Source organism: Seriola dumerili, unplaced genomic scaffold (genome assembly GCF_002260705.1).
Source record: "Seriola dumerili isolate Sdu_G_001 unplaced genomic scaffold, Sdu_1.0 BDQW01001299.1, whole genome shotgun sequence".
In the NCBI taxonomy this organism is placed as follows: Eukaryota; Metazoa; Chordata; class Actinopteri; order Carangiformes; family Carangidae; genus Seriola; species Seriola dumerili.
The window spans coordinates 3,444,166-3,462,231 of NW_019175554.1; the positions used below are offsets into that span (position 1 = coordinate 3,444,166).

At 38.4% G+C, this 18,066-nt stretch overlaps 1 protein-coding gene across 1 annotated transcript in view; it reads left to right on the forward strand.

Moving 5' to 3' along the window:
• LOC111238348 (synaptotagmin-7-like) overlaps nucleotides 1-18,066 on the forward strand; it is a 68,202-nt gene that overhangs the window by 19,452 nt on the left and 30,684 nt on the right. The window contains exons 2-4 of the mRNA XM_022767801.1: nucleotides 2,433-2,536; nucleotides 11,066-11,144; nucleotides 12,247-12,388. Of these exons, the coding sequence (XP_022623522.1) occupies nucleotides 2,433-2,536; nucleotides 11,066-11,144; nucleotides 12,247-12,388 (325 nt within the window). The remainder of the gene's footprint in view (nucleotides 1-2,432; nucleotides 2,537-11,065; nucleotides 11,145-12,246; nucleotides 12,389-18,066) is intronic.

Genomic DNA, 18,066 nt, shown 5'->3' on the forward strand with positions numbered 1-18,066 from the left:
ATGTGGAAGAAATTGTCTATAGCTTTTTGCAAGGTAGCTTGAGATAACAGGAGGAGGAGGAATTATCTTTCAGTATCTCTTTCAGCATCTTTCTGATTCTGTCTGATCACAGTATGAGCCAGACCTTCTCCGTATGTGGTCTGGCCGATCTGATGGAATTCTGATTGGAATGTACTACATCTTGAATTAACATGTGTTTTTCTTTATCCAGGTAGGATATCCTGATACTTAAAGTTTGCATGTTAAAAACGCGTAAATGGGGTCTACTTATTCCACAACCAACTGAATGCTTCCAAAAAAGAAACTGAAGTCCCCAAACTGACAAAAAAGATTGGGCATCTTATTCTCAATAGGACATTTACCAGTCTTTATTTTAAAGTTATAATATTTAGGACTGGTACATTTGGCAACAGAATGCAAAGTACAAAAATAACAAAATCACACACACTTGCATGTTTATCATTATCGATCATGATTCGCCTTGTTAAACTTGGGTATTACATAGGTTTCCTGTACCTGGTCCTAATATTTTATCTTGGCTTGTGGAAAAATTCACTTTTCTAGTGAGTTAGTGACTGAAATCATGAAGTCCTCCTGCTGATAACACCCAGCCAAGTCAGACTTGTGTGTCCACAGACGGAGGCCTAGCAGTTGTAAAAGGTCTGAAAGGCGTCATTCTTCTTTCCAGTTGTTTGTGTTCCTTCCAGCTGGAGAGTATTTCAGCTTTTCTAGCTACTTCAACAGAGCTGGCTTTCTGTGTTCCTGTATGTGTTGGTCTAAATCAACAAGGAAACACTGGTAAGACCGAGACCACTTAAGCATTTAAACACATTTGAAAGCGATGTTACCACAACACACCCTCTGCTGCCAAACTGAAAGGCAAGAGGAGGAGGAGGGAGAAAATTCAACCCTGTGATCTTAATTGCCACCATATTCTGTCGTGCCTAATATTTCACTATCTAAAATCTGATACCTTATCAAACAGTCAAAAAGGCTGAGATTAATTTTGGTGAGGCTGGTGGGTAAAAATACGCTTTAATAACTGAGGAATTCAACCCCCCAAATGCAAGGATACAAACCTTTGCATAAATGTGAAGCGGATGAGCCCCTGGAAGAAACAGAAGGATATATTCTATGTCAGGTTGTACCAATCAGTCTCACAGTTTTGTTTTGTTTATGTTTTGGTTTAGTTTTTTGGGGGGTTTTTTTGTTTTTTTGTGAAAGAATGTGAAAGAACCACTGGAAATCACTTTCTACACCTAGAAATTAACATGCCTCAAAACAAAATCAGTAGTTAGCACAGATTGTTCATCTTAAGTATTATTGGACATTTTATATGAAGTTGACAGTGTGAGAGATAACAGGGAAAGTGAGGGGAGAGAGAGATGGAGGATAATGCAGAACAACCAAGCTAGCCTTCCAATTTAGCTTTGTTTGACACAGTTACGACAGATGATAATAGGTGTGTATGTAGGAGCCAATTCTCAGCCTTAAATAGCTTTCTGGATACATGTTGAAAAGCAGTGTTACCAGGGAGCTTGGTTGGTGCATAATACATCTGAAGAAGATGAGGAAAAGAGATTTAAAAATGTGAGTGAAGAGGGAGGAAAAAGAAAATTAAGTTGTCTTAGCTAATCCACTTCCTCTGTTTATTGACCCCAACAAATTTATAATTGTTGAAGGTGCACAGGTAGGGATGAAAAGAGAAATGGGGGGATAATGAATTTGCAGTCAGATTAAATTTTCATGTAAGAGAGAAAAAAAATGGACTGTATTTCAAAGAATAAAGTTGTAGCAGTTATGAGCTCGTTGTTTGTCGACATTGTTTTGCCAGCATGTCACTGCATTTTGAATTACTTGGCAGACAAGGTGGCAGATAACTGAATGAACAGCATTGTTGAGAGGCAGTAATTGAAAGAAATAGAGATGAGGAATAGAAGGCACTGGAGGAAGTTTTCATCTGTCAAGATGGGAACAAAGTTGCTGAAGGATTTACGAGATAGAAGAGGGAAAACGGAAGCTGGTAATTGCATGGCTTCTGGCCCCATGATATTATCTCTTCCTGACATGGGCGGATCTCCTATTGATACATGCAGGGAGCATGAGCATGAAGCAATCTCTGCCTTTGTGTCTTTCCCCCCTCACTCTTGTTTCATTTCTCTCTGTGTCTTACTGGTGACAGATGCCAGATGACATAGATGAATGGAGAAAGGCAGGAAAGAAGGAAGGAAGGCACGTTGCAAAGCATTGCTCCTGATTATACCTTCATTTTCCCCTGAAATTGGGAGTTTTGTCACACCTTGTACTTTGCACAGTTTCAACAGTGAACTATACTTTAAACCTCAGGATGGAAAATGTTACATTAAATGCACTAATACCCACCAATCTATGTCTCTGTCTCTCTCTTCTCTGCCTTTGTCTCTCTCCCTCAGGCTCAGTGTCTCTCAGTGTATTCCTGGTGTCTGTTGCGTTCGTAGTGTGTGCCATTTGGCTGGTAGCTCTATGTGGCGTCTGCACCTGGTGCCAACGTAAACTGGTAAGTTACTGTGCTTATTTTTCACACACTCTCAAAGTCATTTCAACTGAGCGGATGGCCTCTGTGAACCACAGCATCTTTGGGTATTTTTTGTTACCAATTTTGTAGAGAAGGGTTTCTGTCTTGGGGCATGGTCAGACACAGACACATTTCAACATTGCAACAGAGCTGTATGGAATAAAGAGAGGAGAAACAAGTAATAGGAGGAGATGTAGATGATCATGCAAGTCTTTTAGATGAGACTTTGGTATAGTTGATCGTGTAATGTTTCGTTCTCTCATTTTCTTTGTTGGCTGAATTCTGCTTGTGACAAAGGCAAAATTAGCTTTTAATAACACTCATTAAATTTACATCACTTACTGTCAAGCTGTTATTTATTAATCGAGTTAAAACAAAAGATTTGAGCTCAGTTTCCTCCATGTTGTCCTTGCTCAAATAAATATGGTACGATATCTGAATTTTGGTATTAATACCAAAATAGAGATTCTCCAGTGTGAAGATTTGTTGCTTTTGTTCTGATTTAAAACGGTTATCTTTGGTTTTACATTGTTCATCAGACAAATCAAGACATTTAAAGAAGTCACCAGGGGCTTGAGGAAATGGTGATAGCCAATTTCACTATTTTCTGTGTAGCTCTAATAATTAATCAACAATCAACAATTAATTGAGTAATCAAGACACTAACTGTCCCTCTGATTAATTGATAATGAAAATAATAGTCAGTTGTATCCTCATACAAAAAAATGCTTTTTTTATACTTAAAAAATTATACATTTTTCTACAATTTCTCATTTAACAAAAGAATCTGGACTATTAAATAGGGCGATAAGACTTCAAATCAATATCATGATTATTTCAAACTTTTTTTCTCGATTATGATTATATGATGTAGGATTATTTTGGCGCTCATCGGCCTCTCTTTTCTTGAATCATGCACTCTTCATATTCAGCAATGTGATTGTGTTCCAAGTGATTAAACAAATTGGTCGTTATCCATTTTGCATTCACCACTGTCTGGTAGTCGTGACTGATAAGACCCAAACAAGAGGCGAGGCGGGTGTCTGCGTCATTGTTTCCAAAGGTCTCGGTTTCTGCCCGTCCAGGCTACAAAACAACTGAGTTTTCAAACTAAAACAGCAGCGTTTCCAAAGTCTCCATTTGAGGGGCTCGAAAACTGGCAAAAGTGATGCATTTTAAAACTTGTGCTTGTGTCATCCATATCGCCAGCTTTGGTTTGAGTGAACATGGACTAATGTTAGTTGGACGGGGAGGTAAGCACATCGCTGAACACGAGGTAGTTTTGATACTTTTTCAGTTAATTGCCCAGCCCTACACCTAAATATTGAATGATGTCTAAAAATTAACATAAACAGAATTTTGCCAATATAAAATATAGTCTAAAATTAGAAAAGCTGTGATTTAAATCAGGATATATTGGACAAAAATCATAATAAAACAAGATTAGAAAATCTGACCATTCACTGTCAGCTTTCTTCACTTGCGGTTCAATACCCAGCTCTTTGACTAAAGGCAAATGGCTCTCATGAAAACACCTTGCTCCTCACTCCTACAGTTTTTTTTTTACAAGTTTCTGAACAGCACCATGGCATTGAACATAAATGCTCCACTGTATAGCCAGTCACGTTTTCTTTAGATGACACTGTGACCTTGAATGTATACTGCGATATCCTGCTATGTGTTGAATAATGTTTCGCTTTTTGTGCTCTCTGGTGCTGGAGCCACCGAGAGGCTGTATGTTTTGCCATGGCAGTAAACATGATCAGAAACCTTAGTGCACTCTGTAAACATGGCTTTGTGTGCTCTGAGCTTTGTGCATCATGGCTTCTTGCCTCCAGCGCTATGCTAATGATTCATATGCTAATGAGCATCACTCAGAGCTATTGGCTGCTGTTGGAGCAACTGTAATTCCTCCTATATATTCTTATCTGCTGGCATTTCCTACACTCTGTCCTGCTTTCCAACATCCTCGCCTCCCCTTTGTCCCGCTCTCTCATCTCTGTCTGTCCGTTTGAGGAGTGACTGCAGCACAGCAGCTGATGAAACATACACAAGTCAAGTGTTAACTGGGCTATTCAGAAAAACAGCTAAGCTAAATGGCAAAATTTTCTAGGGTAACATTTACAATTGCTTACTAGATTTATAAACTATATTAAGTACTACTTAAAATCAAAATTGCTTTCATAAAAGAGTTTAAAAAACACTGAACCTGACAAACAAACCAATGTCTTATCTTTGTTTACCCTCAAAGTTATCTATGTCTCTGTCTTTGTTTTTGTGTCACCCTCCTTTCCCTTTTCTACCAAATGATGGTGTGTGTTCGTCCCTTTGCCACTTTATCTCTGTGTCCTTGTCAGAATGTCACTGATTTCTTTTTCCACGATTGTTCCTCTCTTTTCTCACCTCTTCTTCTACTGTAGCACCTTTATAGTCCTTGTCTCTTTTTTATCTTTCATGTCATTATCTTTAGTTTGTTTTTTGTTTAACCCTTCTAAAGGTAAAAATAAACCCCCACAAGTAAAAAAAAAAAAATGTGATGAAAAGGTCAGTGATACCAACTACTGAATATTTTTATTGTCCACTGATCAGCCGATTATTTACTTTATGAATTGTTTTGGCTTTAAAATGTCATAAAATAGTGGAAAATATCCGTCACTTTCCCATCTCCAGGTGGCATTTCTTTATTGCTAGTTTTGTCTGATATACAGTCTAAAACACAAAGATTTCAAATGTTCTATCATATACAACAAAAGAAAAGCAGCACATCCACACATTTGAGAAGCAAATTTTTGGTATTGTTGCTCAAAAATCATCTTAAACAATTAATTACTTATCAAAATAGGTGTTAATTAATTTTCTGCCAATCAACTAAATAATTTATGGACTAGTTGCTTCAGCTTTGGTTATTAAAGCCCAGTTTACATGTTTAAGACATACAAGAGAAAAGTGTGTTCAAGAAATTGACTGTTTAGTTTTAAATAGCAATTTGAAACAAATATTATCCAACAACAGGTAGTGACATGAGCAATTAAGTGTTCTCATTATATATATATTTCTATACTAGACAACAAGCAGGTAGACATAACATCAGATAACCACTAGTTTGCGACAGCAGATATCTTTTTGAAGGAAGCATCATGCTTCCCAGATTACATTTTCTAATAACGTAACGATGAGAAATGTTGGTAGTTATTGTATTTGGGAAATCACAAAATGTGGATTTCAGATATATCTGCAAAATGTTCACTGACAGCATATTTAATTTGTTTTTCCTACAATGTCTGCTCTTTTGTTCATTGCATGGTCATGTTGAGGCACTCACAGCACTTGGTTAAGGTTAGGGAGAGTTTGTTGTCTTGCTTAAATAAAGAAAAAGTCAACCTTGGCTTGAAGCATGAGACAGGTTGACTTATTAACATTTAACTAACCTTAACCACAGTGCCTCTGTTGTCTAAATGTTTCCAGGGACCATAATCCAGGTAGCAAATACATTTTGTCCAAAAAGAGAATTGGAAATCAAATTAGTCGTATAAACTTGTCATTTCTAGGAGATAGGTTTAATAAAGTCAGATTTTGTGTGTTTAAGGTCAAGAGATATTGAGTCACTTACTCTTCTGATGAATCACTTATATATGAATGATACATTTCTGGTCATAAAAGAAAAAGATTAATAGGAAAGCGTTTGCTCCAGGAGAGATGAAGCTGCCTGGAACTGGTCTCATGCCATTGGCTGTTTTATGGGAGTGGAAGGGGGAGGAGAGTGGGAGGAGGGGGGAAGTAAGAGGCAGAGGCAGAAACAACCACAGAGGCATATCGACAGACATGAGGAAAAAGTGCTGTTGAACATCCAGGTGTGTGACAAACGTGATGACAGCAGGACTTATGAGGATGCAGCTAGCCACATTGTTCTGAGCAGGGAATCCCCTTCTGTCCCTCTCACATCTTCAACATCTCAAGAGGCATCTTTAACTTCCTCTGCACAGCTATGGCACCTTCATTATTCTGGATTCTGTTTTCAACGTCCTTTATCCTGTCCCTTTCTGTCTCTCACTTGGCCCTCTGCTCTGTCGTCGTACTCAGTTGTTCCTGTTTCTCCCCATCCTCTCACTCTTCCGTTTTGTTTCTCACATCCTCCCACACTCTCTCAACATTGTAACTTCTCCACCCTAACCTCTCCAGCCTCCTGAAGATTTTATGATTCTGTTAAATGATAGATGAGGTGCACTTGATAGCATATTCTTGACTGCTAGAAATCTATCCTTCTCTGAAGCTCTGAATCTAATATTATTCTGTCTCGTGTGTATGCACTGTACAATATGTTTATGTTTACAGTGTAGTGGCTGGATGTGGGTACAGATCAGCTCGGGCCCCAAGCTTTGCTCTTTATTGAAAATGATTGTGCGAGGCTTGACGTATATGAGATGTGACATGATAAATAATAGAGTGTATTGTGGATGCATTAGAGATAGATACAGTAAGATACATAAAGAGGCCACCTGTCTGCAGGACACTGAAAGCTGTATTCAAATAAACATTCAGCACTGTGCTGTGTCTGAAAGCCTCCTGGCTGCAGCCTCCTTAAAATCATTTATTCAATATAAGTACTGCATTCATCATAGAGTTAAAAATTGAACTACAAATCTCCCAACCAGAAAGAAATCCTCAAAGTCTGATAAAGAAAAAAAAAATCAATCATATAAAAATAAACATTAGCATTTAGTGATAAATATTTCTTTTGCCTTTCCAAGAATGCATTTTTAAAGACAAGACAATGAGCAGGAAATTGCAACTGAAAATTGGGAGTCATAGTCATAGAAACTAATCTCACTAGAGACCAAACAACAGTACTTGTAGTTCGTTGAAAGAACAACTGACTGTATTTTTATGAACCGCAACATCTTGCTGGTAGTGAGAGTAACTACTATCCTCTAGCAAAGGTGTAAAGTAGCTTGACATTGTAACATTCAAAGACGTGGAGAGTGGCATCAACAGCACATGTGACTTTTTAGGTTTTAATCTCTTAAATTTGACCAAACTTGGTAGATCAGAAAACAAAACATGTGCGAGTAATTTTTGGAGCAGTCATATGGGTCATTTGGTATTTTTGCATTGACAAGTGACCTGTTTTGTCTGTTTAGGTGTGAAGAAACTATAAACTCATAGTCTTCTTGGTCTACATCTGAAACCATCTGTTCTAAGGTTTTCAGGCAACTCTTCAATATTTATAAGATGCATTAAAAAATATCTGTACTGCATGCAAAGTGCCTGATTTCACCCTGAACCTTTAAACAAGTTTGTACCAAAACCTTCTACTGTCCCCTTGAACCTCTTTCAAGTGTTTTACCTCATTTTTAATGTTTTCATTTTTTTACAGCTTTATCCCAGAACCTCTGTGGAATTTTACAGAGATCTCATTCATATAATATGGTTTCCACTCTTACTCCTGAGTAAGAAATATGTCATAATGTCATGATTGGGTTTATACTGTTGTTTTCGTTTGTAAAACTTACAATACAGTCAAACAGTCATGTTTTTTTTATTAGCAAATCTGTGACAAGCGCTCTTCAGTGACTCTGCTCACTTTCATAAATAATTGGAGGGACACATTTTCAGTCAGCTCAGCAAATCGTGATGTCACACTGTCCTCATTTTTAGACTTTATGTTTTATCCTACACGGCTGCATAGTGGCTTGGAGGTTAGCACTGCCACTTCAGTGTAATAATCCTGTGTTTGAACCTCAACCCACAGCTCAGCTGGGGGCTTTTAAATTTGTATGTTCTGTCTGTATGTGTGTTGATCGCTCCAGTTTCTTCCAACAGTCCAAATAAAATGCAGGTCAGGTGAACTGGTCGCTCTAAACTGTCTTCAGGTTTGAATGTGATTGTTACATACTGCAGAAGAAGTGACTACACACCAGAAGTTTATTTAATGTCCCTGATGCAGGGGCTTAACCTCCTAAACGAAATGACTAGAAATAGGATGAGCACATTACACTCTTTTGTGAAAATAGGCTATCTGTTAATGTTGCTCCACTAAGACAATTTGTGATTTGAACATACCATCAGATGCCAACAGCAGACAGCAGAACAGAAACCACATATAAAACCTCCATTAAAATACCGATATTCTTCTTGTGACATTTAATTTCACAATTAAAATTAAATGGCAGATTGCATTGCTTTAATTTAGCATCATCATGCCTTCTGCTGTTTTCTTCTCCTGAGATGTTTCCATTGTGTTAGTAGTCGTTAGCCTGCGTAGCCTGCAGTGTGTTGCTGAAAAATCTCTGTTCTGAGAAAACAGAACACATCCAGAAAGGATGTACAAACAGGAGCTTTTTGTGATGAAGATGTAAAAAACAATGTCATTGCTGTAAAAAGAAGGAGACACCAATTATGTTTTAACCCCTTTTTTCAGTGCCCCTTGGTATGTGGACGCTGGCGTCTACAATTTTACATGTGAGACGAGATGCTCATTAACCACAACTAAGGTCTTTATCATACAAATATTGTTCTCAAATTTTTTAGCAACTTACAAGCTACAAATGTGTGAACTTATAAGCTTATAAGTGCTACAGTTGTTAATAAAAGCATCTTCTAACTTTCCTTCCATTTTTATTACAACCGAAAGAGCAAATAATTTCCCTTTCAAAACAACATTCTTCTGCAAGACTTGCAAATGTTATTTAATCATCACAATGTGACCAAAGTAGTTTTACTTTGTCATTCATCCACATTATGTGCTAGTAAAAGTACTTGATTTGTGTGTTGGAGTTTCAGTTATTTTTTTGTTTTTTTTATTTGTTTGGCATGATGCAATATTTCTTGCTGAGAACTAATGCAGCAGAGTCATATGCAAAATATGTCATTTGTAATAAAAAACTAAGTCAAGTTGATGAGGTACATAATTATCTGCAGCAACAGATGGTAGTTTTGCTGAGATCTCCAAACAGGATCAAGTCCAAAATGTTGTTTCCTTCATTATGAATAAAACTTCACTTCATTGCATGGTCTGTCTAATATTGTTTTACAGCAGGCTTAAAAAATGATGAGTCCTGTCTATGTAGTGAACATTTTATGGCATATGTGCTCTTCATGTCTTTGTCGTGAGGTTATGATGGGAAAACATTATGTAAGAGTAAAGAGTCTGTGTGACTCAGCTGGAAAGAGCACAGTGTTATCACCCTCAAGAGTTCAATAAATATAGAGTTCAATAAAACACAGGGGTCAATAACTGTAACTACTGTATACTGCTCTGTTGAAAGCACTTTCCATTAAGTGATACAAATTTGCAGAGAGTAAGTAAAGTAAGCTGTTTGATATATTACAATAGAAATCTATGCATTTTTGCTGCCTATCTAGAATTATCTTACCCTCCAAATGATCCCGTTTCTCCATAAAAGAGGGCGGGGTATAGACACTTGTCTGCTTTGGAAAGAATGCATTTGGGTTTCTGAGTTGTAACAGTATGTTTTTTTTCTGCTTGCATTTTTTTTCTTTTTACCACATCTGGAGTGTCTTTGTTTTTCATTCTCCTTAAGCTGGATTTATAATTGACACCAGGGTTTAATGGCAGTCCTGCTGTAGATACCAACATCATTTTGATTTGGAGTTCAGCATTTGCTTTTCCCAAAGACATGGACTGATCATGTATTGTACATGATCAGGCCATGTCTTTCTTCAATTATACTTCTAACAATAATTACATTCTTACTTATAGTCTTTTACTCATTGCAATAGAAAGCAGGAGGTTTGTAGTGGAGATAACGTTGCTTGATGAGTGTCACTGAAAAGAAGAAGACTACTGAGGTTATCTTCAGCAGATACAATGTTGTCTTCACTATCAACAATCTCTGCTGGCATTGGAAACCGTTCTCACAGTGTCAATGTGGTACTGTTGTGCGTGTAGTTCTTTTTGAGGAGGAACGCATCAGCTGCAGTGTAGCCTACGATGTAGCAACAGTGGCTATGTGCGCAGGCTCTGTAGCTATGTTTTAACCCCTTAACACAGTTATAAATACAGTCTCTGCAGGTGTAACAAACCATTATATGGCAGCTCCATAGGGTTTCGTAAATTTTTGGCTTTACATAACTTCCTGTTTTGAACTCTGATATTTATTCAAAGTTCTGTGTATTATCTAATGTAAAGCTTACTCTGCATTGTGTTAGTGTGTGCTCTCCTTTTGTTTGCGTGTAAAGACATGTTCCTGCATGGGTCATGCATGTGAGAGTGAGAGTGTGGTTTTGCATCTCATTATAGTTAAGTGGTCCCTCGTCACGTTTTGATCCTCAGAAGCCGGCTGTGGTCCTGGCATCAAACCAATTTTTTGCTCTTCCCTCATTCATCATATTTTACAACACGTGTTGCAAACTGTTGCTGTTCTAAAGCCTCTATAATGAGCACTTCAATTGCAAAACTGCTTTTGTAAACAACGATCAAGACACGGCTCTAAGATCTGTCTTCCCCCGCCCGTCATTCTCTGTCTCTGTCTCCCTCTTGTCTCTTTGCAGGGGAAAAGGAATAAGCCTGGGGTGGAGGCTGCCAGCTCTCCAGATTCTGTGCGAGGTCGAGGGGAAAATAAAGCCATCAAGTAGGTGTCAGGGAGGGTGTAGATGAAGGCATATGGAAATGATCCATGATGCAGTGATAGTATCACATTTTAACAGCCATTTCTGATTGGAAAGCTAATCTTGTAGCTCCCTACATGAGCAGAAATGTCCACACTGAAATGATGTCCTCGAGACAGGGTTATGTTTCTCATTTATCAAAGAGGCTGAATCTTACAACCTCTTAACAACACAGTGTAGGAAGGTTACTTGTATATTCTGTTTGTATAAATCAAATGTTGGATAATGGATGAATAAGATTTACCTTAAAATGACATATTTGAACAAAATGTCTGGACATAATGGTCTGCACAAAATTACAATTAAATCAGTTTGGAATATACAAAAAAAAATAGCAAAGCACAAACATTCAAAATCTAAATCTTATCTACAACTTAATGTTGAAAACAGTAAATTCAGGAAATTGTTAAATTCTGAATATTCACAACTATATCTTTCTTTAAAATAGCTGTGAACTTGAACTGTTTGTTGTTTATGTCAGTCAGTCATTTATTACTATTTTACTATTATTTTACTTACAGATTTCATTATCTGAGTTCATATTCAGTGTGTGTTTTCTGTAACCTGTTGTTAATACTGACTTTTCTGCCTCCTCTTTTTTATTTGTTTCCCCATCCCTGACAGAGTGCTAAAGCCTGCAGGTCACTTCTTTTTTTCTCCATTCTGGATGTTTTATCAAGCACTAATATTTCATCCTATCAGGATCATTACAACACTTATCTTAAACTTTTTCTTTACTTAAGCTTTTATCTTAAAAAACCATGTGACAAATGTATTGTTACACTAATTTCTTATGAACAAAAGTATTCAGTATCCATGTTTTAAGACTTGTGCGCAGATTTACAATACAACTTTATAGGCATTGACATTATCACATTTCTCCTATATATTAACTCTCTGCCTGACCTTTAGAGTTATGAGACACTATTTTAACTTTGATCTTTTTATGGTGGTTTCCCTCTGCCCTGTTTCTCAGCACTTCTCTCAGATGTCATGTTTTGCTTCTTTATAACTGTCCTTGATTGTTTGCTGCTCTTACCTGTCTCACCTTTCTCTATCTCCCCACCACAGTGATCTAGACAGAGACTTTTGGAATAACAATGACAGCAGCAATGTGCAACAGAGGTGGAGCTCCTACCCGCCCAAGGAGTTCCTCTTAAACATGTCTCCCTATGCTCCCTACGGAGACCCTCGCCTCACGCCCAAGTGAGTCTCAGTCATGGCTGGTAAGGGACCCCTCTATCAGGGCAGGGCTGTAGTGAACAGGGGCCTGTGTACACCTTGAAAACCCCCCACAAAACTGTATGACTGGTTGACATAATAAAGTAGGACATTATTTGCAAGGTAAAGATTTCTTGCACGCCAAATCAGTGAGTCGGCTAATTGTGTGCATAAGCACCTGGCATATAACACACAAAATACTCTTGAATCAAAGCCAGCGGTTGATCAATAGATCCCTCTGAGCAGTGAAAAGGTCAGATTTGATAGGCCAAAGGGGGGGAAGAAGGCCTCATTTTGTAACACTGTCTGGCCACATGTCTTTTAACAGAAGTCTCCTCTCATCCCTGGTAATCCTCATGTTTTTGCATTCAGGCATGTCCTCAGTGAGGTGGTGTTTAGTATGCACTGCTGGCCATGCAGCACCTGATAGAGATGTGCAGCACCATCCTTCAATATTGCTGATTCCTAGGACTGCCCAAACATTGACAGAAATTACGACTATTTTCCAAATGATCGCTTTTACATAAAAAGACAGTGTTCCTGTCTGACAAAAGCCATACAGAATGAGTTGATATGTCCTATTGAAAACACAAATCAGGCTTTAAATCCTGGCTGTTTATGAGAGAAGAATCCAGAGAGAATATAAATTAGATAAGACCCTCCTTTATGATACTATCTGGATTTTGCAGTAAAAACTCAAAACACAGGACAATACATCAGGAAAATAACAATTTAATTTTTATTATTTATTATTATCACATTATTTTTCAAAGTGTAAAATGGTGTACAAGTGCAAAGGTTTGATAGGTCCTTTCCCCACAGCCCTGCTAGACTCATCAGACCCTCTTTACCTCTCACCTGCAGCCCATGGGGTGTTGCCATGGAGATGGACAACCCTCAGAGAGCAGATCTCCCTGTTTCACCTGAACCTTTTGCCCCTTTATACAATCCAGCCTCTCAAATCCATGTACCAAGTATTCAAATCTGCTCCACAGGATAGTGTAGCAGACTTGACTTAAACACATACTTATCTGAGCCAATGGGGTTTCCACAGAGGGTTGACTGTTGTTTTGTTGTTTGTTTTTTCAGTGTGTTAGTTTGAAAGAATCGTTGCTTTCTGGCGGAGAGTTAGTTGAGAGGATCAACCAGTAGCCACTAAGCTTAGCATAAAGACTGGAAAGAGCTAGCCTGACTCTGTCCAAAGGTGAAAAAAAAATCCGCCTGCCTGCACCCCTAAAGTTTAACACCTTATATCGTTGATTTAATCTGTGCAAAAACCACAGTGTAAAAATGACAATTTGCTGTTTAACATGTCGGTTATGGCCAAGAAATAGTCAAAAGCGTAACCAACAGTAATCATTGTTTTTTTTAAACAGATTAAGCAAAGAAAATTCAACTTGCTAATTAGTGAGTTATAAAGTGTTGATAGACAGATTTTGTTTCCACTCTTTGTGCTAAGCTATGCTAACTGACAGTTGTCTGTAGCCTCATATTTAACAGTCAGCTGTGAGACTGGTTTCACTCTTGTCATCAAACTCTCCATGAGAAAGCCAATGTGTTTAATGTGTTGGTTTCTGTTCCACTTTTTTTTTTTTTTTTTTTTTTTTTTTTTTTTTGTGTGTGTGTGTGGAGTTGTTATATGTATTTATTCCTCTCACCTCTCACTCTGTGTTTTCTGCTCATTTGTTGTCACTACTCCCACTATCTCTCATAGTACTGTAAGTGCTTTGAGGCCGCCTGATAGCCCTCCTGAGTCTAGTCAACTGAGCCCTGTTCCAAAAATAGGGACACTGTATCCGTCGTGTGCAGTACAACAATTAAGTGTTTGGATGGTAAAACGTCTGTTTCATATCAGCTTCCATTCCATCACTTATGCATCTCACATGTCACTGAGGCATTAAGTGAACCTGTTTATTCTTATCCTCTCTAATTACATCTCACTTGACTCTTTCAAAACCACAGGGAGATCAATTACTCTATCTGTGCAGTGATGTTGAAATTATTGTAAAATCAGTGAGCAGCAGTGATTGTTGTGATTGCATTGCATTATATTATTGACTTAACTATTTATATTTAAATGACAATTAATAGGCTGATAATAGTGGCATTTCTGAGATATTTGATAGCAGATTAGTGAGACAACCATTTCTTACTCCTTACTGTTGAAATAAAGATACTTTAAGGCTGGCAAGGCAAGTTTGTTTATCACCTTTCAAACTCAGGCAATTCAAAGTGCTTTACATTAGGTGAAAGAAATGCATTGGAAAATAGATTTTAAGAACAAATAGAATGAAATGGGAATGTTAAAATACACAGGAGAACAGCAGAGTTTTTAGGATACTGATTAGTCATATGTGAGACTTGTGTGGACAGTGTTGAACAAAACAGTTGCCCAGCCACAACGTATCTCATGGTTCCCTACACTTAATGTCTAAATGTTGTTGAAGACGTCGTCCTGGTGTGCAGCTGTGTGTTGTGTGATTTGTCCTCACTCAGTGGAAGGTCCCTGCACTGAAGTCGTCGTTCTGTCTGTACTCGTCTCTGTGACGTCTAAGTCTCGGTCAGCTGGGGTGGGCAAGGTGGCATGATGAGAAATAATGGAGTGATTATTTGAAAATACTCTATTTTCCTGCAGAAAATACTTGTAAGCCATGTGAAACATTTTACACAAAGTCACATTAGATATTTAAGTGCTATTGTTTTCATCATGAGCTGCAGGTGAGTTTCTGTGAGATTACAGAGACATTAGTGTTCTGTTCTCATCACCTCCATCTGCAGTCTTGAAAGATGATGCATTTGCATCATTACTCAGCTATTATGCCTAATTCACAGAGCCAGCAGGCTGGTCATTGCTGTCCCCCTGTGTGGAGTGAAATGGGGCAGACCTGCTGCATCTCTTGGCCCATTTCTCACCTTAGACATTTCCAAAAACAGATTGTTGTGGTTTGTGTAACTGCAATAACAAAAAGTTCCCTATAGGAATTGCCAGTATCTTGCCAGTATACCTGAGTGCATTGGGCATTATATGTTATCCTAATAAATGATTTACAGTCAGTAACGTTATCTGTTGGCCCTCAATTTTTGTGCAGTTTTGAACAGAACTATTGTTTGTTGTTTATCTCAGTCAAGTGTCCAAAGAGCAAAACAACTGTGCTCTCCAATTTACTCACTACACATTAAATGTCAGCTCAGACCTCTTCGCTGCTTAATTTACAGAGTGTCTGGTTGACCAGCAGCTTTTCTTCCAAGTTCTTATTGTATGCTGGACACTTGTGGCTGGACCGAGTGTCCAGAAAGTGTCTTTGACTAACTTTACTGATGATACTTTTGCTCTCCGGCTCTGTACGTCTGTGCGTCTGTCTCTCGTCTGTTCATCTCTCTCTCTCTCTTCTTTCTATCCTCTCTTGGTCCTTTTCTTCCTGTCTGTCCGTGTTTCTTTGTCTCTGATCCACCCCACCGTTCCTCCCAGTGGGGCTGTGGATAAGGGTGGGCAGGGCGGTGCTGGACCCTCACCGGGGGCCAGTGACAGCGGGGGTGGTGCGTGCTCTGGGAGTGGGGCGGGGCCCAGTCGCAGTGACAGCGTTCGAAGCATGGTGACGGGGGGCAGCAAGGCCGGGCGCTGGCAGACGGTCCAGAGCCACATGCATGCCGGAGGCCTGCGGTTTAGCAAGTGAGTGGCGCATGGTGACAGGGGGCACGCATGAGGGAATACAGTGGGCACAAGAACAGCATGGTGTGGATATCAAGGAAGAGTGTGAGTTTGTAAAGGCATCATGAATGATACTGTTGCATGTACTCTCAAACATGGAGATTAAGCTATTTTTGACATGTGCAGATGAAGATAATGTAAAGAAGGCCTCTGCTTTGCAGAGTGTACCTGTGATGTATGAGAAACCCTTGAAGCGTCTTGACTACAGAGAGCTTCCTCACTCATAAACAAATAGCAATTTTATGTCAGCTGCCAAAATATCCACCAGCTGATGTGAGGACAGTCTCCGACAAAGTGAATCCACACAGTCATACTGTTCCTCTGCAGGCTCCAATTTACTGAAGGCTGTGACAGTTTCAAGAATTTCAAACGAGACAGATGCTCACAGAAGATCTTCAGAAATAGCTTGTTTATTCATCTGATGGAACAGCTTTTTAAACTCAGAGTGAGTTGTTGCATAAACAGCAGGTGAGCAGTTTTATCAGCAAGTGATGCAAATGAAAGCCTTTCCTACAACATGGCTGAATGCAACATAATTTTAACCAAAGTTTGCTTTGTATCAACCTCTGCAAAGAGCTGAGATTTACATTTTTGCTTTAGTTCTGCAATTAGGTTTGTACAACAGCCTGTCAAACTGCAGGTAGCAATCACATCAAGTCACTGTTGGTAATACTAGAGCCAGATGATATTCAATATGATCGACTGATGGTGTAAACAATATTGATTGATAATAAACATTATGAGACGTGACCAATGAAAAATGAAAATAACCAAGATTAAGTATTGTGGATAACCACAAATACTTTATACTTATTGTATTGCAGGTTGTTTAAAGCAAAATTGCTTGATATTCTTTTAATTAACTCAAATGAAAAATATCAATATCTTGTGACCCCTCATACTAGATTCATCACAGTATGTAATGAATAATTGAATAATTGTTAGAGCTCTGAAATGGTGAAAGTAACAAGTTTATCAGAAAGAAATACCAATGATGATAGATAATCTGACAAAATGCATTGTATTGTGTAGCACACAGATTTAGATTTAAAGCCTCTGGTGTACAGCAACTCTTATCATGAAAATTTTGGCTGGCTGATCCCAGCACACAAATCACACAAGCTGGAGGTAACACCACCTTCGCAGAGCAAAATGACTGCTGTAAACAAGCCAGCAGGGAGTGATAAGGTCAGAGCCTAGAGGCCACTTTCAACTCTATAAATGCTCTGTATTCAAATAAGAATCTGTCCCATGCATATGAGTATAAAGTCGTTGGTTGGTGAAAAGCTGTATGTTTTTGGAAAATGCCAGTAGCACATTGAAAAGACTAATGAATAATAAATATAAGATCTCTGTATGTAAATCGTAGCCCGGATAATCAAACAGCCTTTTGTACTCTATGGCCTAAACGGTTAATTCATTAAATACTGAGAAAAACAGCTGAATAGATTCTTTAACAAGTGCAGCCTGATGTTTCATAGTTAAAGTCATTCTACCATTCAGTCAGTCATTGTTAGCCAACTTTTGACCAACTTTCTAACTACATGACCTATTAGACTTGCAATAGAGTACATGGACACTTGATTTTCAGTTCCCTTGTCATATTATTCTTCACTCCTGTCACTCTCCTGTTTTGCTCCCTTTTTACTCCCTTAAAATCTATCTGAATTTCCATTTCTCCTCTGGAATTGGTTTCTATTTTGGGGCATTTACCTCAACCTCCTCACTGTCTCTCATCCACTCTCTCTCTTTGATTCTTCACTGATGGCTTTTTTTTTCTGGCCCTAATTACATAATCATTCAAGGTTCATAGTCATCTTAATTGACTTTCAAGCAAGAAAAAATGTGAGAATGGCCCTCCAAGTCAGTACCAGGATACAGCTTATACAGAGGGCTCATGCTCAGGGCATATGAATGACTGGCGCTCTACAGACAGTAAAAGATAGACAGTACC